This window comes from Heptranchias perlo, chromosome 22 (assembly GCF_035084215.1).
Source record: "Heptranchias perlo isolate sHepPer1 chromosome 22, sHepPer1.hap1, whole genome shotgun sequence".
In the NCBI taxonomy this organism is placed as follows: domain Eukaryota; kingdom Metazoa; phylum Chordata; class Chondrichthyes; order Hexanchiformes; family Hexanchidae; genus Heptranchias; species Heptranchias perlo.
The window spans coordinates 3,251,358-3,278,693 of record NC_090346.1 but is presented as its reverse complement, the minus strand read 5'-3'; the positions used below and the strand labels follow the sequence as shown (position 1 = coordinate 3,278,693).

Genomic DNA, 27,336 nt, shown 5'->3' with positions numbered 1-27,336 from the left:
ACACAGTGTGAATGTAGAATTTCAAATCATTGTATATTCAAATCAAATTCATTAGCTGTAATGAAGTATTGAAAAATAATGAAAAGTGCATTACTCAAAAGACCTGCATTACTGAGGTAGCCTTAACCTTTGATATACAAATGGTTAGGACCAAGCACATTTAACAGTACATTTCAGGTTTGAACTGAATTTAAATGATATAAGTACTGCTTCTAGATAAAACTTATGTTTTAGATGCAATTGTTTTGTAACTGAATGAATGTTTTTATTACAGCCTAGGTAAGCAAATGAAGATGCACCTTCAACTTTGTTTTGTAGAATAGGGTAGATGGGGTATTTTAAAGAATACTCAATATCACGTGTTAGTTCCTTATATCAAGGCTGACTGCATCAGAAGTTCACTGGTGACTGATGAGTCCACAGGTCCTCTTGCACTGGTCACTGTGTAGGATATTCTGTTGGAGTCGGGCAGTTACTGCAGCCACTGTGTGGTTTTGAGGTTTTCCCTCTTTGTGCTTAAGCATGTAGGTGTTTATTCTTAAGATATACCAGCATGTAGGACGGTGCAACATCGTGGCCAGTCCATTGTTGTGACCTTCTAATAGTCACTGGGATGTTACATGACGTGAGGTTGTTTTTCAAGGTATCTTTTTATCATTTCTGCCCACTATAGGAGGGTTTGATATTTTCTATCTCCCAGTAGAACACTTGCTTCTGAAGCTCACTGTCCAGCATTCAAATAACTGAGCCATCCCAACAAAGCTATGTTTTGTTAAATTTAGCTTCAGTGCTGATTGTACAGGTCTCCCACTGTGATTCTGCCATGCCATCTGATGCCAGGTATCTTTCCCATGTGTTGATTGTGGAATTTGTTAAGATCCTTCATGAAATTTTAGCTATACAAGAGAGCATTTGTTGATCTTTAACTTGGTCTTCAAGGTGATACCATGCTGACTCCATATTTGTCCTTGTAGATGTCCAGATGTGATGTGAAGTCGTAATTCCTGACCAATGAATAAATCATTGGATAGCACACTTTGCACATCAGTGAACTGGGTCTCACTGGTCTGTTCCATGCAGTTAACATGAAGCAACATTATCCCAAAATAATATAACCTGATAATTTGATCAAAAAAGTAAAAATGCATGTGCTCCAGAAGCTGTTGAATATTAATTCACCTTGTAAATTAGCTGCAATAATTTAATAGTCCAAATGTACAGTAATTGTTTTGAGGACCAACTCCGTTCCTTTAGCATTTATATTCTCACTTGTTGGTTTGTTCTATTTAAAATTTTCAGGCCCAGAGTTTTGCACAAGGCTGTTCTTAGTACTGTTGCCCGATTGGATAAATCCCAAAACTTTAAGATATTGGCAAATTAATGAGAACACTCAGTTATTTTCTCAGTGGCCTGCAAGGCTCCATGACAACCATCTAACCAGCCCAAGACAAAAAGCTTGGATACTGCTGCAGTAACATAGAGATTGTGGTAAGAAGCACCAGCAGTGCTGTTGCGTCCTCTAGTGGCGACTCCTTCAGTACTTGCCTTTTAATCTATACAGTGTATCTCAATTTGGTTCCTGTGAGAATTAATTCTGTATAATACTTTTGATATTTTAATATCTTAATTGTATAAGAATTAACCACCACCCATTTTAGAATTATTTTTGCATTAATTTCAAATTTTGCACTTTTTAAGACAACGTGCTAGATTACATTATGAAAATGTTACATTTTTAGTTTATTTTAATCCCACTTGTAGTACAGGGTACCTCTGCTTTTTGCATCCTTCATTTTGGCGGACTAATGACCACACTGGAAACCACCTCACCTTTGCTACTGTTTCTGTTCTGTACTCGGGACCCCTAGAATTTTGTGAAACCTCGAGGCCATTTTCTGCAGTAACCCCAACCAAATTCTGAGGCTTAAGAATGTGGACTCTGAGGCAGTTCCTGAAGATAGAGGTCTGAAGTGAAAACATAAAATGCTGGAAATGTGTAGTAGGTCTTCCAGTCACAGAAAAAAACAAATCAGTAACTTTGATATAGACACCCACCCTGCCCCATCCCCAGTGCCAAAATAATACTTTTTGAGGCTTTTCTACCCTTCATACTCTGCACTACTTTGGTCCTAGAATTTAAAATCATTCTCATGGTTGAGTCCCAACTTCCCATACCTTTCCTAGCCTTGAGATCTAGGTGAGCTTTCAATAAAGTGTCCGTCATAATGAACAGCAAACCCTGTCTGGTAATTATTTTTTCAGCAGCTGGAATTTATCTTGTATCTCTCAGGTTCTCGCTCCAGTCTTCAAAAGCAGTAGATTATCACTTCAGATCTCATTTTAAGTGTAAAATATTTATTAAATAAACAATGAGATAGTGATATAATGCAATTATATGCTTACATTAGGAAGTCTATTATGTAACTCCTCGAGTGGGTGAAAAAACATGAGTTGCAATCTGATGCTAAGCTATTCTTTAATAGATAACTTTTATATACCATGGATCGGCTGTCTGTTTTACACCCCCCCCCCACCCCACCCCACCCCACCACTAGAATCTTATACGTTTCAATGGGATCACCTTTCATTCTTCTAAACTCCAGAGTATGGGCCCATTCTACTCGATCTCTCGTCATTGCCAACCCTCTCATCCCAGGAATCAATCTAGTGAACCTTCGTTGCACCGCCTCTAAGGCAAATATATCCTTCCTTTGATAAGGAGACCAAAACTGTACACAGTATCCAGGTGTGGTCTCACCTGGAGTACTGTGTACAATTGCAGCAAGGCTTCCTTACTCTTGCGCTCCAACCGTCTTGCAATAAAGACCCAACATACTATTTGCCTTCCTAATTGCTTGCTGTACTTACATGTTAACTTTGTGTTTCGTGTACAAGGACATCCAAATCCTTCTGAACACCAATATTTAACAGTTTCTCACCATTTAAAAAATATTCTGTTTTTCTACTCTTCGTACCAAAGTGAATAACCTCACATTTCCCCACATAATACTCCAGCTACTACCTTCTTGCCCACTCTCTTAAACTATCTATATCCCTTTGCAGACTCTGTATCCTCCTCACAGCTTACTTTCCCACCTAGCTTTGTATCGACAGCAAACTTGGATACATTACATTCGGTCCCTTCATCCAAGTCATTAATATAGATTGTAAATAGATGAGGCCCCAGCACTGATCCTTGCGGCACCCCACTAGTTACAGCCTGCCAACCTGAAAATGACCCGTTTATTCCTACTCTCTGTTTTCTGTCTGGTAACCAATCCTCTATCCATGCTAATATATTACCCCCAACCCCATGAGCCCTTGTGTAACAATCTTTTACGAGGCACCTTATCGAATGCCTTTTGAAAATCCAAATATACTACATCCATTGGTTCCACTTTATCTACCCTGCTAGTTACATCCTCAAAATACTCTAATAGATTTGTCAAACACGAATTCTCTTTCATAAAACCATGTTGACTCTGCCTAATCATATTATGATTTTTTTTTAAGTGCCCGGTTACCACATCCATAATAATAGATTCCTGCATTTCCCGACGACTGATGTCAGGCTAACTGGCCTGTAGTTCCCTGTTTTCTCTCTCCCTCCTTTCTTGAATAGCAGGGTTACATTTGCTACCTTCCAATCCATTGGGACCGTTCTAGAATCTGGGGAATTTTGGAAGATCACAACTAATGCATCCACTATCTCTGCAGCCACTTCTTTTAAAACCCTAGGATGCAGGCCATCAGGTGCAGGGAATTTGTCAGCTTTTAGTCCCATTAATTTCTCCAGTATTTTTTCTTTACTAATATCAATTACTTTAAGTTCCTCATTCTCATTAGACCCTTGGTTCCCCACTATTTTTGGATTTTTTTTTTTGTCTTCTCTGTCTTGTCATATACGGTTGTAGTGGGGAAGGTGAGTGAATTACAGGAAGGTGAGTTACTGCAAGGTCAGTGTCACACTTGCAATCACAGTAAAGCAGTCTCCCAATTTGTATCTGCTCTCACTGCAGTAGCGAAGAGCATATTGCGAACAACCGACAAAGTATGTTAGATTCGAGGAAGTACAAGTGAATTGCTGCCTTACATTGAAAGTACATTTGGGGTTCTGGAGAATAAGAGGTGAATGACCATGTACATTGCAGTGGATGCAACATGAGAAAGTACCATGAGAGGGGCAGCTGGAAGTTGAGGTGGTGGAAAAATGAACTAGGGCATCCAAAAAATAAAATGACATGAAGGGCAGGAGAGGAGAAGAGGTGCTGGTGGATCATATAGATGGTGGAAGGTAATCTGACAAATGTGGTGGCTGCTGGGGTAGGTAAGCACAATGGAACCCTGTGTTGTAGAATGAGGCACGGAGAACACTTCAGAAGCTCTGGTACAGAAAGTAGAGTCATTAGAGCAGATGCAGTGGACACGGGGAAACTGGGAGAAGGACACAGCGACTTTATAGGAAACAGGATGGGGAAATGCATAATCCAGGTCGTTGTGGAGGTCTGTGGAAAGTCTATTGCCAGAGAGAGAAGTACAGCAAGGGTAAAGTCCGAGTTGGATTAAGTAAAGGTGAGGAATGAATGGAAATAAGAAGCATAGTTAATGAAATTCTCAAGATTATAGCGAAAGTCAGAATTGATTTGATTTGTGCAAGTTATGAAATACCTGAGAATTAACTAGCTATATATCTATTGGATTAGTAGATTGGCATCACCTCATACCATTCCGACTCTGATTACCAGGCATGGTTCCAATACAGTTAATGGGGAGAAATTGAATGGCAACAGAATCATGGAGCACTAAGAGCTCCTGTCTGTAGTTTATTCAATTGCAATATATTAACTATGGAGTAGAATTCATAAAGTACATGTGTCCTGGAAAATACAGCTCCCTGCCTCTCCTAGCTGGGGATTGATGAACCCATAGCCTGACTTAGAGATGTAAATTTCTGGTGGTTTTGTGAACTGAGGTCCCACACTGATGTGATTAGAGCTGCTGCTATTGCGCTGTGTATTTATAGTGGGACAACTGCCATTTCATATATGTATATTATGGCAAAGTGGAGCAATTTTATCTACGTTATTGTATTATTGGCTTCTTTAAGTTTGTTATGGCATATTTTTGGTTAAAACCAGATTCAACTGAAGAAATGAACACTTGCTGGCAAATATGTCATGATCCAGATCCCGATGGTGGGGCTACAAGTTGGCTTGATTATATATTGATTGGTCAAGCAGTTCAGTTTGAATGTACTGATCTACAGGAGGTCTGGGCCTGGTTCGCAAGGATTGATTGTGAACCTTGTGAATCGCTGAATGTCTAATGTAGTTATGAGGGATGCAGATTTTTTTAAAGTTTGTTATTTCAGTATATCTTAAAAAAATTTTGAAAAGATTTAATGTATCTGTGGCTGACTTTATCATAGTGAGCAGTCACTTTGGGCTAGATCAGAAGCTCGTGATTGTGTTTTGCCGCATAAGAAGTCGGCAACCATGTTTCAAGGATCAATTTTAGCGCGGGATAGGCGTCGGTGGTGTTATGAGGTTTTGGGGAGAGCAGCAAAGTTTGTAAATGTCCTGTTCATTTAATGTTAAATAAATTCGCGACACATGATTTATTCCAATAACCTGGATAACAGTGGCAAAGGTTCTCTGTTTGACCCTTAGGTCTTACTACATCTATCTAGATATTGGGCACAATCTAGTTCAAATTCAGATTTATCTAGATAAAGGGCACAATCTGGTTCACGGTATGTGAGGCCAACTTATGGGAGTGGCTGGTGACACTAAACTCTGAGAAAACCTACCATAAATACATAACATACATCATAACACATCCTGCACTGAGCAGTTTTTTTTTAAAAAAAAGCATAAATGCTATTGTGATACTAATGGTATTTTACCAAATTTCAGTGTTTACACAAAGAATAAATAAATATGAGGGTAAAAAAAACTACTAAAATGCAAATGATTTAAAAAAAAACTCTTTTATACCTGCAACATGTTATGGTGTAAATGTAGTTCAAAATCCAGGAAATATGTATGGAAGAATCGTGTATTAGTTTAAATAAGAGTTCCATGCTTGATCCTGTTATTATCTGCTTTTCCCATTCCTGAAGGAGTCATGCTGATGACGATGGAGATGAGGATATTGTGAATCCACATGGGAACCGCCAACAGCACGACAATCTGTACAGAGTTCATATGCCCAGTCTGTACAGCTGCGGGAGTAGTTTTGGCAGTGAGACCAGTATCCCTGCTGCAGCACATACTGTCAGCAATGCTCCTGTCACAGAGTACATGTAAGCAACCTTCTGCTGTTTTAGTTCCTGCTTTCCAGTTTTCTCTTTTTTTCCCCCCTTCTGCTTAAAATTAAAGTAATATTTGAAAACTGAAACTCAAATCCAGAAGAGTTTTAAATCCCTACATGAGAAATGCTAAATTACATATTTATTTTATTATTAATTATCACTGGTTTATACAGCAATAAAAGTTCAATTATAATCTTTGTAGACCAGCTGAAATGGGAACCCAATTTAGCCATCTGAGCAGCATTTTTATTTACTGTTGCTGATCTACAGGTTTATCAGACGAAGTGATCACTTTTACCAGGTAACCACCTAAGCAGGTTGGAAGCCCGTTCGTTCCCACCCTGATTCTTTTTTTGCAGTATAAAACACAATGGTACATTTTTCAAAAGGTATTCGTTAAAGCAGAAAAAGCCACAGCATATATTAATATTAATGGTATTTAAATTGTGGCTGTCATGAGGCCTTGAAGTTTTTAATCATTCTGCTTGGGTTCAAAACTTTAAAAAAAAAATTATTTAAAAATTTTGCTGTGGCTGTTCTAAAATAAAAGCCCTCATGATTTGAATTCTCAGTACCAGTGCCTCTTTTGATAGCAATGGTTACTAAAAAATCATTGGCCATGAGAATTCAAAGTTCAAAATACCCACTTCATTATGTCTCTGTTTTAACCCAGATATTCTGATGTGAAATGTTTTATTTAAAGGGTGGGAGAAATCGAGGCGGATTAATGTGTGTGTATATAATGTATCTTCAGAGTGGCCCCAGGCTGGTTTGAAGTTGACCCCCCCCCACCCCTGCTGTTTGCAATTCAGATTATCTCTGTAATTGATGTGATTGGAGTGGTTTAGCAGGGAGAGGGATCATACTTGAAGGTTTCCAAGCCAGTAACAAAGTAGATTTTTTTTCCAAAAAAGGTCAAATTGTAGGCAAGTTTATTAATTTCTTCTATAAAGAGGGAGAGTGCTATGACTATAATTACTGCTCATATACTTATCTTCCCATCCCATTTAAAAAAAAATAAATGAAGGTGTTGGCATCTTATAAATACAAAATTTCCATTAAGATCAATTTTCTTAGGACAAGTGCAAATCCCATTAAATTAACAGACCAGAATGTAACTCATCCTTTTTTTCTCTCTAAACAGGAGCCAAAACACAACCTATCAGAATCCCCGCTGTGAGAACACACCTCTGATTGGCAGAGAGTCTCCTCCCCCTTCTGTAAGTTAATAGATTTATTTAGTTTGGGGTTTTTCTTTGTTTTCACACTGAAAATTGATTTAAACCAAATGTAAAACTAGTCCAAAGCTTTAGAAAACGACAACTTGCTCTGTCAATAAGCTTGATCAAAGAAAAAATTATATATTTTTGAAAGGGAATGTTGGTCACCTAGAATTTTTAAATAAAGCTAATTTGTGTTTGTGTAGTATGCTGGTGCTGGAAAATGAATGCATACCACACAGATTTTTGAAGAGTATGGTGTAACGGAATTGGTGGTATCTTCTGATGAAGGGATTTCCTGTTGTGAGAATTTCCTATATTAGAACAAGAACAAAAATGTGGCACCATTCATCAAAAATTTGTCCCATAGTTTTTAGACATCGTAGGATGCAAAACAAAAAGTAACTACACTAGCCCCTTGCTATAACATTGTCTGGTATGTCACGACCTCTCAGATAACACGTATTCCTTATGGCTCCCTTTCTATAGGGGAACCATATAAAAGACTGTCTACAACATACTCGTCAGTATAGCGAGCTTTTTGTGTGACTGCAAAAGACAGCTTTATAGAGAGGGTCTAGTGTGTACTGGTAAGTGGTGTTTTATCTCGCCCAGTTTAATTCAGCTTGTTTTCTATTTTAAGTTTGTTGTATATTAATGGTATGCATATAGCATTAATTTAATCCTTTGAGTAGAGTTTAGTATTTTGCACCATTCAAGTGCTTAAAATTCAAGCTAAGTGTCCATATTGAAATCCATTTCCATTTTTTGGACCACTTTTGAAAGGAGCTTAACTGTTGGCCTTATTGTAGCATGTAGTATTGGAAGATTATTGTCTGGGATGTTTTAAAGGTCTTAGAGTATTAAAATGTCTAAAGTAATAATTATCTTAGAGTATGCGAAATAATGCCCAGATGATTAGAATCAAAACTTAACTCTTCATTAGCAGTCCACTTTCCTCTCAAAAAATGTACTTTTGTTGTAAGTGAAAGTGAACTGTTAAACTCATTTCTTTGTATTAATCAACAAACTGATGTATAAAGATGTTGTATTTTATAACCAGTCAGCCTGACAATGTGGGAAATAATATTTATCTACCTCTGTTTTGCACACTTTAAAATGACATGGTGGTGACATCTTTAGAAGTAAGAAATATTTTGAGTTTGCACTGACACCAAAGACCACTGATGCAGTATTGGAATACTTTTTTTCCTATTTAACTTCTACTTAATTTTGGGGTTTTTTTCTGTCTCTTGTCTCTGTTGCTTTCACCATCTCTCCAATTTCTATACTCTTTCATATTGTATAGCTTTATGGCCTCTATTCATATTATACATGATCTTTTAAGAGTTTTGGTAGCATCTAGTAAATAAAGACAATCCATGCTTCTTGAAGTGGCTTTAGAGTCCTTTCTATATTGACTATAATTAATTTGAAAGCAGCAGACAATTCTGATTCACCTGCTTATTTATAGTAAGCAGGGGTTCAAGGCCATTTTTAGAATCACATTTTTTTGGCATTTGCTAAAATGGGCTCTTGGACATTGTGATTTGGTATTATTTATCAAGTCAAATAACTGGAGTTTGCTTCCCACACTGAAGTTTCCCTGTTAAAAAGCTAGAAGTGTGTGACCAGAACAAGTTAACAATCTGACGGTAAGGAAACATCTTGCAAATAGTGACCATAATATGATTGAATTTGATGTTAAGTTTGAGAGTGAGGAGGGAGAGTCATAAACCAGGGTTTTAAATTTAAGTAAGGCGAGCTTTGAAGGGATGAGAAATGAACCGGGCTTGAACTGTTAAAGAATAAAGGTACAAACAGTAGGAAGTATTCAAATAAGCATTTGGTACAATAGAAAACTAATACATACCCCTAAAAAGCAAAATCTCTACTTGTGTAGTAAAGCAACGATGGTCAACAAATGAGGTAAGAGACAGTATCAAGCTAAAAGAAAAGGCTTGCACAAATGTAAAGAAAGTTGAAATCCAGTGGACTGGGAGAGCTATAAAAATCAACGAAGGGATACAAAGAACGTAATGAGGTGCAAAAAGAGAATATGAAAAAGAAACTTGCAAGGGATATCAAAGCTAACAGCAAAAGTTTTTATAAATATATTAGAGAATGGTAAAGGAGAATGGGCCCATTAAAGACAGATGCAGGTGAAACTATAATGGACAATAAGGAAATGGCAGACTTGTTAAATGAGTACTTTGTATCCGTTTTCACAGTGGGTGACGTGGACAAAATACCATTGTGGTACAAAGGAACCTAAAAAGAAGTCATCGGGAGGAACTTAGTAGATTTAGTGTAAGCAGAAAATGGTAATAGAGAAAATAATGGGACTTAAGATAGTCAAATCTCCAGGACCTGATGGTCTCCACCTTAGGGTATTAAAAGAAATAGGTGAGGAAATTGCGGATACGTTACAATTTTCTAGAGTTCTTAGATTTCGGAATTGTGCCTTTTGGATTGGAAAATTGCAAACGTCATTTAATTATTTAAGATTGGAGGGAGGGAGGAACCAGGTAACTATAGACCTGTCGTTTAACATCAGTTATGGGGAAGTTACTGGAATCTGTCATCAGGGACGGAGTGACAGAGCACTTGAACAAGTATGAGCTGACCAAAGAGAATCAGCATGGATTTGTGACGGGTAGGTCATGTTTGATTAATCTAGTTGAATTTTTTGAGGAGGTCACTAGCATGGTGGATAGAGGAGTGTCTATGGATGTTGCCCGTGTGGATTTCCTGAAAGCACTTGATAAGGTTCCGCACAAAAGTGTATTAGCATAAATGAAAGCGCATGGAATTGGAGGTAACCTTGTGACATGGGTTGGTAATTGCTGGGGAGGTAGGAGATAGAGTAGGGATGAAGGGAACGTTCTTTGATTGGCGAATGTGACAAGTGATATTCCCCAGAGATCTCTACTGAGGCCTCAGCTTTTCACCATGTATATTAATGACTTGGATGAAGGAATAGAGTTGTATATCCAAGTTTGCAGATGATGCTAAGTGAGGAGGCACAGTAAATTGTCTAGATGGGAGCAGGAAGTTACAAAGAGACATAGACAGACTGTGGGCAAAACCTGTGGAAGTGTGAGGTCATCCACTTTGGATCTGAGAAAGAAGAATTGGAATGTTTTCTTTATAGTGAGAGATTAGGAGCTGTGGAAGAGCAAAGGGATTTAGGTGTCTATACAAATCACTAAAAGCTACTGCACAGGTACAGAAAGTAATCAAAAAGTCTAATGGAATGTTGGCCTTTATCTCAAGGGGGTTAGAATACAAAAGTGAGGAAATTGTGCATTAGTTGTACAGGGCCTTGGTCAAACCCCATCTGGAGTACTACGGAAGTCGACTAGCGGGCCGCTGAAAGCGAGCCGGGGGCCCCCGGTTTTTCTGTCCCACCTGGAGACTGATATCTCAGTTTTGAGCACAACACCTCAAGGAACGATATATTGACCTGCACAACGCATATTCACCAGGATTATTAAAGGGTTAAATTATGAGGACAGGTTACATAAACTTGGCATGTATTCCCTTGCGTTTAGAAGGTTGAGGGGTGATTTATAATAAAGGGTTCAATAGGGTAGATACAGAGAAACTATTTCCACTGCTGGGGGTATCTAGAACATGGGGGCATTATCTTAAAATTAGAGCTAGGCCATTTAGGAGTGAAATCAGGAAGCACCCTGAAGGGTACTGGAAATCTGGAACACTCTTCCCCAAAACAACAACAATTTGCATTTATATAAGGCTGTGGATGCTGGATCAATTGAAATTTTCAAGACTGAGATTGATAGATATTTATTGGGTAAGGGTATCGAGGCATATGGAGCAACGGGGTGAGTAAGTGGAGTTGAGGTACAGATCAGCTATGATCTAATAAAATGGTGGAACAGGCTCAAGAGGCTGAATGGCCTATTCCTGTTCCTCTGTGTGTGTGAATCATGAACCAAGGACTTGCATATGCATGTGGATCCCAGTAGCAATATAAATTGACTCACTGGTGGAACTAGTGGTTCTCTAGAAAACAAACCAATGTCTGTCTCCAGTAATACCTAGGCCATTTTGAGTTTTGCTTCTCCTTGCTTTCTAAAGATTGTGGGGTTTTTTTGTTCCAGCAGTCTTTTTAATGGTACAGTAATGAAAGATATTGTGATGCTTTCAAAATGATCACAAAACCTATTAAGTATTTCACTGAAGATTTCTTTTTTAATACCAATACTGTCTTTGTGGACTAAGCAACTACTTTGAGAAGCAAAAACTGTGTTCCACCATTTTTCAAAAATCACATTCTTGAAAAACAAAGAAGTTGTATAAAGATGAAACAAAGTAGAGACACATTCAAGATTTCTCTTGCGTTGTGTCAAACTGAAAATTCGAGCATTGAACTGTTTTGGCTAAGGTGCATAATTCTACAGTCCTCAAAGGGTTAAAATGCTTGGTTCAAAATTAATATAGAATATTATATTAAGTTAAGAGACAATGTAGTCATATATAGGAGTGGGTTTAGTTTGATGGGTTTTTCATGCTGTTAAGTTGACAGACGTGTTCATATAAAAAGGTTTTTGTAAGTTGTGTTGCTCCCAATTGTTCCTGTGTTCCCTCCCCCTGTCCTGGGAATGTCCCTGGGTGTGTTGTGGGTTTGTTCTCCCCTTTACACTTGCTTGCACTGGATTTCTCTTTGAGGCTGCACTCTATTTCTCTCTCTTGCAATGCCACAGCTGTATTTGGCTGCTCTGGACAGTGGCAGCCATCTGAGCTGGCAGCCAAAGAACTGCGACAGTGCGAGAACGAACTCTTACTGGTAAAGAAGGCAGCAAACCAGAACAGGTACTGAAATATGGCTTTATATCCCATTCCCTATTGCTTTCAGTTCCTTAAATATTCACCCTTGCTAAATAACATTATTTTGAATGGGCAACCCTTTCCCCACTGTCTGATTCCCTAAAATAGCACCCTTTAGACAGCACAGCATTTTGAATGGACACTGGAACATGGCTTTGTTGCTCCATTCCATGCTGCTTCTGATTCTCCAAAATATACATTCCACTAAGTAGCACAGAAGAATAAACATTACAACACGCTTGTTCCTACTTCCCTATTGCTTTTAGCTCTCTTAATTTAGTTACACCTTGCTGAAGAGCATGGATAAGCATTGGAACATGTTTCTAGATCCCACTCACTGGTAGGGATGTCACAACATCACATTGATAGGTTTTGCATATCAATGCATTATCTTATTACCCTTTCCAAAAATCATAGTTAACATCCTTTAACAGGGCTATAACATTTTATTAAGCCATTATTTTTGCATCCAGACCATTTGAGCTAGTGCAATTAGTGTTGAATTTATTCTGTCTTCATGCAGTTTGTTCCAGGATCTCAAATGTTTTAATATTCCAATCTGGGCCAATATTTCTTCAGAAATACTTTTAATCTCTGAACAATACCCAAAAATGTTAAAATAACCTTGTGGCTTGAGAAATCTGGATTTTCAGAAAAGATATATCATGAGGCCACAATTTATGTAAGTTCTAATTTTAAGAAAGATCATTAATTTTTGATGCTAATCATGTGACATCCCTGTTATATGCTTGTATGCACCCATTTGAACACACAGAATTGAGGTGGCCACTGAAGCATAGCTTGAACACTTTGAGCACTGTAATAGCCTTTTTGCACCAAAAGTATTTTAATTTTATATTTTTTTCAGCTTGCTCAGAGAATGCTATAAAATGTTCTGTTTCCATGTTTTCCTAATTGTGATTTGTGAAAATGCAACATTTAGACTTGCAGGAACATAATTTTTGTTGCTGTTACTTCAAAGTCGCACTACAAATCCTGACCTCTTAAAGGTTCATTTTCCATTAGCAGTGATTCTGATTTCCTAAAATAAATGCTGTGCTGCACACCGTAGTGTTCCAAATGGAATCTGAAATATGCTTTTAGTCACCAATTGCCATCTTTCCTAATCCTAAAATGTACACCTTTATATATAATTGATATTGCAATGGTGCAATATCTTCTGTATTTCATGAAGAGAAATAGTGATAAAGTAGATGTGATTTATATATCATAGTGTGCGCTGGGATACATTGCTGCTGTCTTCTGATTAGCATGTCCGAAGAAAAGATTTATGAAATTAGGCAATTAATAAACACACCTTTTTTAAAAAAAAAAGTCAAAGTGATGTAGAATTTTTGAGGAAACTTATTAGTACATAATTGAAGGGAAGGATTTATTTTATTGCTGATTTTTCTTCTTTTTCCTAGAATTAACACAGGCACACTTGAAAAGAATTTAAAATTGACTCGTTATATTGAATATCAAGAAAGTACGGAAAAGCAATTTTAAGTAAAGCAAGTATAATTTTGTGGTCCATTGCCAGAATTGTTGGGTACAAGTCTCGAGAGGTTATGCTGAGGCACTAGTCAAAGCACACTTGGGAGTACTGTACAGTTTTGGTTACTACACGTGCAATCGAGAGACTGCAGAGAAGAGCAACAAAAATCATCCCAAATGAAAACTGGGATAAGTTGTAAGGAAAGTTGAGAGGCGTAAGCTGTACAGTCCAGGGGGGGGAAACAATTAAGGGGGCACTCATTGAGGTATATTAAATAACACAGACAAGTTGAACCTCACAACAACAACAACTTGCATTTATATAGCGCCTTTAATGTAGAAAAAGTCTCAAGGTGCTTCACAGGAGCGTAATCAGACAAAAATCAACATCGAGTTAAAGGAGGAGTTATTACGAGGGGGGTTTTTTAAGAAGGTTTCTAAAGGAGTTGGAGAGCCAGACAGGTTAGGGAGTGAATTCTAAAGCTTAGAGTCAAGCCGGAATGCTATTTGAGGCCAGTAAAATCAGAGGGCACAAATTTAAATGAGTGAAAAAGAAATCTAAAGCAGATATTAGAAAATAATTCTTTACTGAAAGGCTGATCAATACTTGGAATAATTTTTAGGCAAGGTCGTAGAGTTGTGGCTTTGGGGGTATTCAAAATGCAGTTTAATGGGCCAAAATACTTTTGTCTCATCCTTCATATGTCTGCTCTTGAAGACTCAAATCCTGCTGGGTGTAGTTGCACTGGGACTTGTAGTTCTCCATTCTCTTAGCCAGTCACTCTTCATGTGTGAGCCTGGACATTAAATATTGGTGGTTTATTCAACTCGTTAAAGTCAAACCTTTTGCTACTCTTGCATCCTCTTCCAATAGGTACTGATCAGGAGTCGGGCATTATTCCATCACTGTTGTAGTAATTGTCCCTGACCGAGGTTGGTTAACTCAGTCTGAGATTCAGTACCAGACTGCATGATGCATTTATCTGCAGAGCCATCAGCAGGGCACAAGATTATCTTGTATGAAACAAACTTGCCTTTTATTTATGGAACACTCAGCAGGTCAGTCAGCATCAGTGGAGAGAACAGTTGACTTAACATTTCAGATATCAGAGCTCAATTCTGATGAAGGGTCTACACTTGAAACATTAACTCAATTGTTCTCTTCACAGTTGCTGCCTAACCTGTTGAGTGTTTCCAGCATTTTCTGTATTTGTTTTCCAACATCTGTAGTTTTTTGATTTTGGTCCTTTATTTATGTCAGGAAAAATATTTAAAATATTTCCGTTTTAACAAAAGCTGTTCATGATATAGCAAAGTTAGCTGTGCATAGCAGGATTTTCAGTACATGAATATAGAGGACTTAGTTGGACCAGCAGCTTTATATTGATATGGTGTAAGATGTCAAAAGAATGTACAGAGCCATTTTACCATTATATAGCAGGTTGAGAAGGCTGAGGGGTGACCTAATAGAGGTCTTTAAAATTATGAAAGGGTTTGATAGGGTAGACGTAGAGAAGATGTTTCCACTTGTGGGGGGAGTCCAGAACTAGGGGTCATAAATATAAGATAATCACTAATAAATCCAATAAAGAATTCAGGAGAAACTTCTTTACCCAGAGAGTGATTAGAATGTGGAACTCGCTGCCACATGGAGTGGTTGAGGCGAATAGCATGGATGCGTTTAAGGGGAAGCTAGATAAGTGTATGAAGGAAAAAGTAATAGAAGCATATGAAGATAGGGTTAGATGAAGTAAGGTGGGAGGAGGCTCTGTGGAGCATAAACACTTATACAGGCCAGTTGGGCCGAATGGCCTGTTTCTGTGCTGTAAATTCTATATAATTCTATGTAATGTTTCATTGGCCCAGATTTTGCTGTAATGGGGCATCTCGCAGCGTGCCCTGTTGGCTAGACTAGTCAGTGCATGTTTAGGGTTTAAAATTTTTTTCCCCACAAAGTTGCTGGAAGTGGGAACTGATAACGGTGCAGCAAGGGCAACGGGGCATCTGGGACCTTGGTGAAAAACGGGACAAACAGTGTATCTCCTTAAACAACAAGATTAAAGGATTGAGAAATAAACAGGAAGAACTGAGAAGGTATTAGAGTGGGTGAATTCAATGTGAAATCAGGTACAGAAAGAGAAATAGAGAGGGAAAGAAAAATTGGATTGAGAGAGAGAGAAAAAAGAGATAGAAAGGAAAAGTAAGAATTTTTATTTTAAATTTTACATTTTTAAATCTCCAGCAACAATTCACGACCTGAAGGAATGAGACTCTACACTTTCTGGGCTAGAGCGTTTCATTGGCAGTTATTAACAATTATCACATAGTTAAAAGGGGACTTGTGCTTTTAATTACTAGACTAAGCTTTCTGTGGCGAGTTTAATGGGCAATTAATGTGAAAATGCAGCAACTTCATGAAAATCACAGGGAGGTTAAGGGCGAGGTGCAGTTTTTGCGAAGCTAACGGCGGAAATCGGCCAGCAACTTGTGGCGATTCGCAATTCATGGTACATCTCTTCCTAGCCGCAAGTTGCTGGCTGATTTGTGCATTAATAATAGCGTGCGTCGTTCAGATGCCGTTATATTTTCAGCAAAATCTGGGCCATTATTGTAAACTGTGTTGAAGTGCTAGGCTAATAAGCTTATGGGATACATAGCTAAGCAAATGAAACATTTTTTTGAGGTGACCTGCATTTTCAGGAATTTTTATTTTCAACGAAAATTTGCAGCTTTTTGAGCGCTAAGTGTTAATTATCCAACTAATCTCACAGCACTCCAAACAAATTTAAAACTGGAGAATGGAACAGAGTAAAATCTTTCATTCTCATGACCTGTCTACTGAAATTGTCACTTCTAAATACTTGACTGAATACATTGGATGTTTGTGTCCACAGTTCCAAAGTACAAACCATAACCTGCCACTGATTTATGTATTAAATCTTCAGGATACCTTTATGATGTATTTGTAGAATAGAAACAGTACAGTGAATAACCATAATGTTTTCATATTCTACATCTCAGGGGAGGCTAGAATAAATCTTTAGCATTGTTCTCTGCTTCTTACAATCTTATTGATGTTCTGTTTTAATAAATATTGTAAGTTTGAGCTGTATGGATTTTTCTAAAGTTGGCAGGGATCATTCATTGATTTAAACCTGTTATGTTCATTTGTGGCTTTACCATTTATCTCCATACAAGCTCCTAACCAATTGGTATCATTTATCCACTTGTAATGAATGTATTTCTGACTGTGTGCTTTAGAAAAAGGAAAAGACCATAGTTCCCAATAAGTCTGTTCTTTTTTTGATTGATTTCAACCCCATTTTCTCACCATTCTTCAGAAGTATAGCTCATTAGCTGTTGAGCCAATTTATATTGTCTGCTTCATCGCTTTCCACAAATCTCTTGCCCTTTGCATAAAGTTCTTTCTGACTGCTCGCTTTTTTCCATTTGATTTCCTAATTTTTCATTAGTTACCTAATATTTGAACCAGAATCAACTTCATAAATTTCCCGTCACAATCATGAACATTTAGTTAGATCATCTTGATTTCTCTATTTGCCAAAGGAAACCAGCTCGAATTCCTTTATCTATCCTTATAACTAAGATTCCTGAGACTGTCTTGTCTCTTACTCCTGTGGCCTCTTAAGATCAATAATGTAATGTATGGGTATGTGTGTGTGTAACTTCTATTTATGTAGAGCCTTTCATGACCTCAACGGCTCAAAGCACTTCACAGCCAATAGTGTGCCTTTGAAGTGTAGTCACTATTGTAATGTAGGGAAATGCGGAAGCCAATTTGCACACTGAAAGGTCCCACAAACAGAAATGAGATAAATGATTGGATAATCTATTTTGATGGTGTTGGTTGAGACCTAAATGTTAGAAACTGGGAGAACTCCCCTGCTCTTCAAATAGTTCCATTCAATTTCTTTTGCGTACACCTGAGAACGTAGATGAGGCCTTGGTTTGACGTATTGTCCAAAAGATGACATCTCCAACACTGCAGCACTCCCTCAGTACTACACAGAACGATCAGTCTAGATTATATGTTCACGTCTCTCTGGAGTGCAGCTTGAACCCACAACATCCTGACTCAGGCTACCACTGAGCCAAGGCTGACGCCATTTTCATGAATCTATACTTTTTCATGATTAGTTTACTAGAATTGTTTTAATATATCAACAGTACAACTCCTAATTTGATTTGTCTTTCGGATGAGACATAAAAGATCCCGTGGCACTTTTCGAAGAAGAGCAGGGGAATTCTCCCGTGTGCTGGCCTACAGTAATCCCTCAAACAACATCACCAAAACATTATCTGGTCATTTAGCCCATTGCTCTTTATGGGACCTTGCATGTGCACAAATTGACTGCCGCGTTTACCTACATTACAACTGTGACTATACTTCAGTAAGTACTTAATTGCCTGTAAAACTCTTTGGGACATCCTTAGGTTGTGTAAGGTGCTATATAAATGCAAGTCCTTCCTTCTTTCCCTCCCACAACCCAGTATCATCTTTGCTGTTTTTACTGCAGCTAAGGAATGAGCTGACCGTTTTCTAGATTTAGCCACGATAAATCCTAGATCTCTTTCCTGATCAGCACTTCACAGTACTGGTTCATTTAACACACATTACCTAAATTTAAACATAATCTTCATTCAACACAGTTACTCAAAACATTTAAATCTTTTTGAACTTAGTTGCCTCGTTACTCGTTATTTGCACTGCCTCCTATTTTTTTATTATCTACAAACTAGGAGATTTATCTTGTGTTAACATTATCCTCATCTAAAACGTATATTTTTAAAAATAGCGAAAGACTGATCTCGGGTACCCTGCCCATAATCTCTAGCTCAAAGTTTCCATTTATGGCTATCCTCTGTTTCTTGGTATTAAGCTCGTTGTGTATCTTGCATCATACTTTACCTCCTACTCTTCACAATTAATTGCAGAAACCCTGTCAAAAGCTATATGTGTTGCATTTCCTTATCTACCATGTGAGAGATATTTTCTAAATCCTCCAGCATATTAGTTAAATGTGATCTCCCCTTCCTGAATCCATGCTGACTGTCCTTTAGCAAGATACGATTTTTCATGTGTTCACCCACTGGATATTTTGAAAGGTTTCTCCCCACAACTAAACTTACTGATCTGCAGTTTCCAGTAATGTTCATTTGGCTCCTTTTTAATATAACGTTTAATTTTAATTTATTCTTTTTTTTGAATAACTGCTAAATAATACATTTTACATTCCATGAATTAATGTAAATGAATCTGGCATAGTTTGAGCTGTTCATTTTAAATGGAGTAGATTGGAATATCCACAAGTGAACCAGAACAAAATTGAGGCCTCCACCTCCCTATGGTGAATAATTGTGTAGCTGATTGGGCTTTTCCCTGTTGGCAATATGGACAAAAGTAGTCAACCAACTTCTGCAAAAGTAATGTAAATATTATGTGTTTTTTACATGTATAAAAAATCTCCTACAAACATATCTTTATTTTTTGAAACCGTGATTTGCACTTAATCCTCTGAACCAGGGTGGGTGGGAGGAATTAACAGTTTAAGCCCTTTATCTAGTCATGTTTGCTGAAACTCGTTTAATTTGTGGCCACTGTGAAGTTTCCTTTTATATAACTTGTATCTGATTATTGTCATTAAAATCCTCATTGAAGGGATTTTATTTGATTCATTAGTTAAGCTGGCTGTTTAAATAACCTCCTCTGCCTTTCTATTTCATAAGTCACCAAAGTCAGCAACAACGTTGTAGGAACATTGTGAAACCCTTGAGCCATACCTGAAGAGATGGAGGAAAGCAATGCAGTTAAATATTAACAAGGATCATAAATGTTCTGTGCTCATCTCAGTATTTTCTGGGATTGTTCATGGGATATTTATTTTCGATGGTTTTTCAGAAGAGGTCTGCAAAAGCTAGCATTGTTTGATGTATTGTGAATGCTAGGGTAGCACTGAAAAGACTATATCCTGTCTATTTGAAAATTTGTCAAAAAGGAATTAAAAGAAATCTCTTCAAAGGCACATTAATTTGGGAAGAAATCTGTTGGGAATGTTCTGTGACAAAATAATAAGGAATGGCCTCTGTGACTGAGGAATTATCCATATTGGTAAAGCCAGATAATGTCACCTGGACTTTTCTAACTGCTGAGCTAAGGAAGTGATTTAGCTATGTTAATGCTGATTGTTACTTCAGAGATTTTTATTTTACCTTCTCTTTTTCCCCCTTGCTTCCCCTTCTCTCTCCCTTCCTCCTCCCCTTGCCTCCCCTTCTCTCTCCCTTCCTGCTCCCTTCCGGGCCTCCCCTGCTCCCTTCCGGGCCTCCCCTGCTCCCTTCCGGGCCTCCCCTGCTCCCTTCCGGGCCTCCCCTGCTCACCAAGGCAAAGTACTGATTTAGTATTTCTAGCTCATTGGATCACAAAATGCAGGCCTCATTGTAATGGCCCTATCGCTGGTCCCATGGAAAGTACTGGGGTGGACACTGCCAAATAAAATTTTGAAAGTGAGCAGCATTCGTAGGTCCTGGGCTTTTGCTTGAGCGATGTACACCTGGTGGTCTAACATCATACAAGTGCCATTCACTCAATCTGAAAAAAAGTTATGGTTGAACAAACAAGAATATAATCAGGATGGCTTCATGTAATTTCCCCAGGATGTCACACTGCTGCATTTTAAGCTTCTCCAATGATAATTAAGTGATGTTTCTTAATAATGCAAGAATGTATGACATTGTAAGTGATTTGTTTTGTGACTTGCAGAATTTGCTGGATTGTGTTTTAAATGGTTCTGATATCCTCGGTTGTAACACAATTGGAAGTTCAGTAGTAATGGAATAAAAATCAGTAGATGCTGGTCTAGAAACAGATGACCCACATGAGACATTGAATTCAGCAGATCGTGATCCACTACATTAGTGTTCCTCTGAGCCATTTCACAAGCCAGTGGTCATTGGCAGAATCATTGATTTATGATTGAATAATTCAAATTTTGTTTTTTTACTTCATGGGTGTCTGGGATTTTTGTCAGTATTTTGGGGTTGTCACACCATGATTCCATCAGTTTACAATTAGTGCCATTTCCAGGGATCTTACTGGTGTTTACTGGCAAGTTTTACTTGTACAGTCTACTCCTGATAATTCAAACTTGAATTGCACTGAGAAATGCTCTAGTTTCATTCCAGTTGTTTTAAGTGAAATGTTTAATTCAGTTTGTTAGTGTATTGAGTTATCAGGAATACACTGTATTCTATAGGATGAAGCCTTTTTCCCTAACTACAGTTTCTAGGCCAAGTTCTTCACTTCCAGTCCCATTGTTGTTCAGTCATGTTTTTAATGCTATGTTCAATGAGACAAGTTTAGCAAATCAAATAAGGGTTTACAGCTTTTCTGTGTGAAGGGTCACTAGAGTAGTTCCTTTTTGTGTTACGTAAATGTAATGGAACAACAGTTTTTCGATTAGGATCACACTTGTACATTTTTTTAATATTGTACAGCATTCCATGTTTGCTTTCTTCATTTCACCTCATCCAAAACCAGGTGATCCAAATAAGGGAAAATGTTTAAAAGCCTAAAAGAATGTTGATTTAAAAACCAATTCCGGTTAAAACATATGTACATGCAGCTCTTCTCTGGCCTCCATTTCCCTCTTCTCTTTCCCCCCCATGCATACACTGATTGTGCTACCAAGGTACCCCTACCCCTCTATAGCATTGGTGCCTGAAGGGGCAGGTCGACAGTGCAAGCAACCCACCAAGGCAATCTGCGCTCGTTCTGGTGCTTCTGTGGGGGAAGCTAACCACAAACTTGTTCTACCACCTCTCCAAAGCAGACTTTTAACATCCTCTCCCCAATTACTGCAATTCAGATTTAACATTCACCCCTGATTTTAATGAGCATGCTGACTTTTTTTGGGGGGGGTGGGGGGAGGGTACAAGGAAATACAATTTCATGTTGCTGAATGATTTTTGTTTCACAAACCTTTTAACTTGAAGGCCTCCTGGTTGTATAAATCAATTGCTTTCCAACATTTGCAAAGGTTAAAAAAGTCCATCAAGGTTATTCCCTGCAAGTGTAATGAGTTGAACTTGGATATTATGGTCACCACATCACTGTAGGGGTTGAGAGGGGGTTAGGAATAATGTTTTGGTGAAGCTGGGTAATTATTTCTTTGAATCACACCATTTGCACAAGTGTGAAATGAAGAATTGGGGGAAGTTGTCTTTTAGTAAATTATTAAATATTGGTGTACAAATTCAATATACTTTACTAACCTGGCTTCTCCTATTTCCTCACAGTACTCGAACAGCATGAGAGCCAAATACCTCGCCACAAACAGGCCTGAAACCAACAGCGTCCACTAAGACTACAGGGGGAGAGGAAGAAACTGGAACTTCCGCATGTCCAATGCCACTAATACAGTTTTACTAACTTAATGAGAGCAGCACTATTCTATCAGTTGTACAGCTGTACAGTAATAGGTGGATTAGTGATTACTAGGAATGAACAAATTCTGCCAAAGTAAATTGTGGTATGACTGTTTAGGGGATGTGTATCGTCAAATCTGTAGACCCTACACAACCTTACCTGTACCGATATCACATTTTACATCATTCCAGTTTACTTCAATTTAAGGTTCTCTCATTTCTAGATTGTAACAGGGATGTCAGGATATATAGGTGTGCCTGTCTATCACTATGAACGAAACCACGATAATTGTATCAGCTGGTTTTCACGTTGTAATAATTGTAAAGTGCACCAATCATTGTAGATCAATAAATAATGGTTTAGATCAAAACAAAGTTTGTATTTACCTGGATAAGTTCACAAAGATGGGATGCCAAAATATTATCAGGGTGCAGTGATACTGTTGATTGTTAATGATTGTCACAAGATCAAAATGAAGTATCGTGGCATCCCTAAGACTTGAGTTAGAAATGTGGAGAGACATTTTAGGGTATTTTTACTGAGTTCATAGAAAAGCCTGTGGTCTTAAGTTTGCTATGGTTGTAATATCACTTTTAACCACTTTTAAGTTGAATATTAAGGAGGTATTTTATCTGTGATAAGGGTATATATTGCCACAGAAATTTTGTGTAAATATTGGGAAAATGCACTAAATCAGCTCTGAAAGCCAGCCAACTTGGGTAGCTAACTAATAACCAATGTGGTTAATCAGATTCTAGTTATCATTGGAAATACATGTGTCTTAACCTCTGGATTAGAAACTGCTTCGAAAGCTAAAAAATCACATCTGAAAATGTCCAGTCCTGACAGGTGCATGTTTTCATCATTGCTTGGCAAACTTTTTAATGCGTTGCACATAAGAACCTTCTTTTTGTATTTTTTAAAAATGTAATCGCAATATGATACAGTTCCTGTGGTTTTGCGACCGTTTCGTTTTCATTTTATTTAAGATGCAATTTCTTGTCCTGAAATTAGGATACAGAGGCTTTTGTGTTTTGACCTGCACAGGTATTTTTACACATCAGTTTATCTGATTTTAGCAAGTTTAGTTGGCTCAAAGTTGAACATTACTGGAAATTTATCAATGCATCTAACCACTTGAGGATAAAGCATCCTTGCAGATTATAGAATAACTGCATAATTTTCCTGTAAGCCTCAATTTTACAGAATATTACATGGCTGAAGTAGTATGATATTAAGAATGGAAACATTTACTTAATGTATTAGTTGGATAAATTAAAATGGTCAAAACTTTTTTCCCCGTTAATTATTGCAGTCTTGAAAAAAGTAAACACAATCCACAGTTCAATGTGTTTGCTGATGTTTAACAATGGTGCTGTTTAACAATCTAATCAGCTGCTAATAGAACATATTATGGCAGTTTTGTCATTCAGATTCAGAAAGAAACATTCCAGCTTGGTTCGAGTCTGAGGGATTTTGTTCAGTGTCAAAAGGAAGTTTGGAATTAAAGTGCTCAAATTTTAGGCAACGACCTCTAATCTCTAGAAGATTCTTTTTTTAAAAAAAACTTAATTTGTTGACTTTCTACATTATTATACTTGACAGTTGAGCAATAACTTGCCACAGATTCCATTTAAATCTGAATGAAACATTCCAAAAATCCAATACAAGTCAAATATGTTTAATATGTTGTGAAAAATATTCAAAATGTGAATTAATTCTAATTCTACCCCTGCCATAAATGCAAGAAAAGTCGGCTGTGTACTCCTAACATCTTGCTAATACATCCCAATAACAATCCCTATACTTGGAAACCACAATGCTGTTGATATTTTTCCAACAGATTTGTGGATTGAGCTCTGCTTTATATCAAATTGAGAATGGTTACTGGTAAGAAAAAAATAAATACTGGAATTTGTAGAACATTTTTAGGAAGAATTGTTTCAATAATTGACAGTAAATTAAACAATGTTTAACTACTTCCTGCCTAGGTCTATTACTGTTATTTGAAGTCGCTATAGTGCTGAGCATAGTGGAATATTTTTACGGTCGTTGGAATCTTTTATTGATTAATAAAACCATTACAGCAAAGTGAAATCTGGAATTGAAAATCTCAAAACAAAAAGCATTCATTATCCAGCTTATTGAAGTACAGAAATTTGTGGAAACTAGTTTTCACTGATCCACAACCCCATGTTCTAATTTTTATGTTGACATGATCTTACTCCACTTTAGGCACACTTCACTCCAATCGTACAGAGTTAAATCAACTCCAGTTCTTCGCCAAGGCATTGCTTTACCCAACATACCACTAACCAACGTAGCTTCAAATAGGGTATCCACATTGTTGCAGTTTGATTCAGCCTTTCTAAAGCTGAACGGTTATGTACATATATTCCCTAAAACACCAATCTTTGCCATCAAGCACCGTGAAACATGTTCAAAATGTGCTATTTAAAAAAAAACTGAACCACATCCTGCAGCCGCCAGACACAAGTTCTCACTACAAAAACAAACATCTAAATTTACTATATGTTAAATAAAAAACACTGACCTGTTTTACTATTCACCCCATGAAATGTATTAGTTTTATATTACTCGGAAGTTTGGCAGGGGAAATATGGTGTTTGGGTTTGAATTCAGTGTGCACAAAGTGTGTTGCTGATGGGGTTTAGAAAGTGGTAGATTTTGGAAGTTCTGTCCATCTAGCAACAAACAAGACATGTTCTCCATTTCATTCAGGTGTTGCTGAGCCTGACATGTTCTCTGCAGGATAATCAAAAGAAGACTGTGGTGTGTTCAGCTGCAAGTATGCACTTACTCTTGATCGTTTTCAGAAGCACAATCTCGTTTTAATTCTGTAACACGTGGGTTTCTACACTTTATCTTTTTACACCTTGGAAAGCACACATCAACCGTGCAACCTTGAAAATGTGAATACTGCAGACACTTGGTGTAAAATTGACCATCAACCTGGACCTTGTGGTGATTGTAAGATATTTGCTGTGAATTTCCTAAGCATTGCAGGTTTAATCTTGTAGTGCCATACTCTTTATGTAGTACTTAATGTATTCTCTTGCTAGCATGGGGACTCAAGTACTGAGAGATGTTTGAATTTCCAACCAGCATTTTTGCCAAAAATCCATTTCAAGTGAACACGTGTTACTTTATCCCAGGGTCAGTGGAAATTAACAAAGACAAAAGTTCATAAAATCTGTGGCTGTTTGTCCTACGTTTAGATGTATTTTCTCATCAACTTACCTAACTGTTTAGAAGGCAAGATTAAAATAATAGATACTTTCATTAAACATACCTATTTTTAGATGGCCTCGAGTTGATGGGAGATTGGGAATGGTGTAGCAAAAGAAAGCTCAGCTCTGTTGGTAACTGCTCTTTGGACACGTTGCAAAATGAAAGGTTTTATGAAGTTGCACAATGACATGATATGCTTTTATTGGGTAACATTTTGGTCAAGAGCCACTTTGAATGTGATACCTGCCATTGCAGCAGATGGATGAAATTGAGCCATTTAGTACAAAGTGATTATTACACAATTTATTTACATAGTATTGGTCATTAAGCTTAATCCCGAAAGCTTTGTCCTGAATGCAGCCACGTTTTTCACTGACCCTGAACCGACCCTTCGTTCTTGCCTTTTCTCTAAGCAGCAAAAACTCACTCTTGCTTACATTAAACCCCTTTTCTTAAAACAAAAAATGATTCATCCAAATTTTAAGTTTTATTCAACAGGTTAAATAATTGCAGTTCTAACAGAATTTCTGGAAATAATTTTAAATATTGCTGAAGTACATCTGAAATTATTGGAAAATGCTGGCAGGTGAAAATTTTGCAACATAAAAATTTGAGTCCTGTATAATCTATTTAGTTACATTGTGAACCAGAGTTACTCTGTTGTATTAGTGAGACAATCCTTAAGTGTTTTAATAGAAATGTTATCATTTGTAGAAAGCTATATCCACAAATGAATATCTCTTGCACGAACAATGGGCATTGATTGGTGAAATGTAATTTGCCTCTTAATGCACTTTTTTTAACCATTTCAATCAATTTGTTGTGTAACATACTACTTCAATTTTTACTTATATAATATGTAACTTAAAACTGGTAATTGTAGTATATAGTAGTGTAGTTTTGTGAAGTCTGTTTTTGAAACAGCAATTTTTATTTTTTGATTAAAAGTGAAGAATGATCCTGTGTACTACTATTGCTCCTTTTATTATTTTTGCTAAAATTGCTGTAGCTCTTAATAGATTTATAACATTTTTAAAAAAAAACTTTTTTTTCAATGAGTAAAATGTTGTAAATGTCAAACCTGTGGTTTTCATGAGCTTGAACTCAATGTTTTCAAAATGAAACTAATAAAGTTTGTTGGACTTGCCAACTGTACTTCTGTCATTTCTTCTGGCCCCAACACACATTGTATCCTTCACTGAAGTAGGGGACATGCACAAGACAAGTTACAGACCAGAGGCTAGGGGCTATAAATTCGGCCGTGTGGTGCCCATTTTTAAGGAGCAACGTGGCCTTCTAAGGTCCCAAAATGGCATCCCGAATGCGCGCGCACGATTCTAACGTGACGTGCGTCGGACACCATCTTGGTAAAGGCGTTTGCCTATGCGCTGATAACGAACGCTGGTACCATGTAAAGTAAGGAGAATATGCGTTAGATCGGTGTGCAACTCTGATTTCAAAGGAGAGAGGAGCCGAGCCGAGCGGAGGGAGCGTCCGATAAAAGGCGGGATTTCAGAGCGCTGAGAACAGCTGAGAGGAGCCGAGCGGAGGGAGCGTCCGATAAAAGGCGGGATTTCAGAGAGCTGAGAGGAGCCGAGCCGAGTGGAGGGAGCGTCCGATAAAAGGCGGGATTTCAGAGCGCTGAGAGGAGCCGAGCCGAGCCGAGCGGAGCTGCGACCGAGTTCGAAGTGACGTCAGGAATCAGATCGGGACGCGACACAGGGGAGGCACCTGATTGGTGAGTAGGTTCAGGTGAG

The 27,336-nt window shown here is 37.7% G+C and overlaps 1 protein-coding gene across 2 annotated transcripts in view; it reads left to right on the top strand.

Moving 5' to 3' along the window:
* Nucleotides 1-26,729, top strand: part of LOC137340408 (protein tweety homolog 3-like) — a 157,555-nt gene extending 130,826 nt beyond the window's left edge. Inside the window, exons 12-15 of one of the 2 annotated variants that reach the window (XM_068002822.1) lie at nt 6,122-6,304; nt 7,458-7,533; nt 8,023-8,123; nt 22,198-22,284. In XM_068002822.1, coding sequence (XP_067858923.1) covers nt 6,122-6,304; nt 7,458-7,533; nt 8,023-8,082 — 319 coding nt within the window. In that variant the 3' untranslated portion in view covers nt 8,083-8,123; nt 22,198-22,284. Of the gene's footprint in view, nt 1-6,121; nt 6,305-7,457; nt 7,534-8,022; nt 8,124-22,197 lie in introns of both variants that reach the window. The other variant, XM_068002821.1, reaches the window with a different exon arrangement.
* The last annotated feature ends 607 nt before the right edge of the window (nt 26,730-27,336 follow it).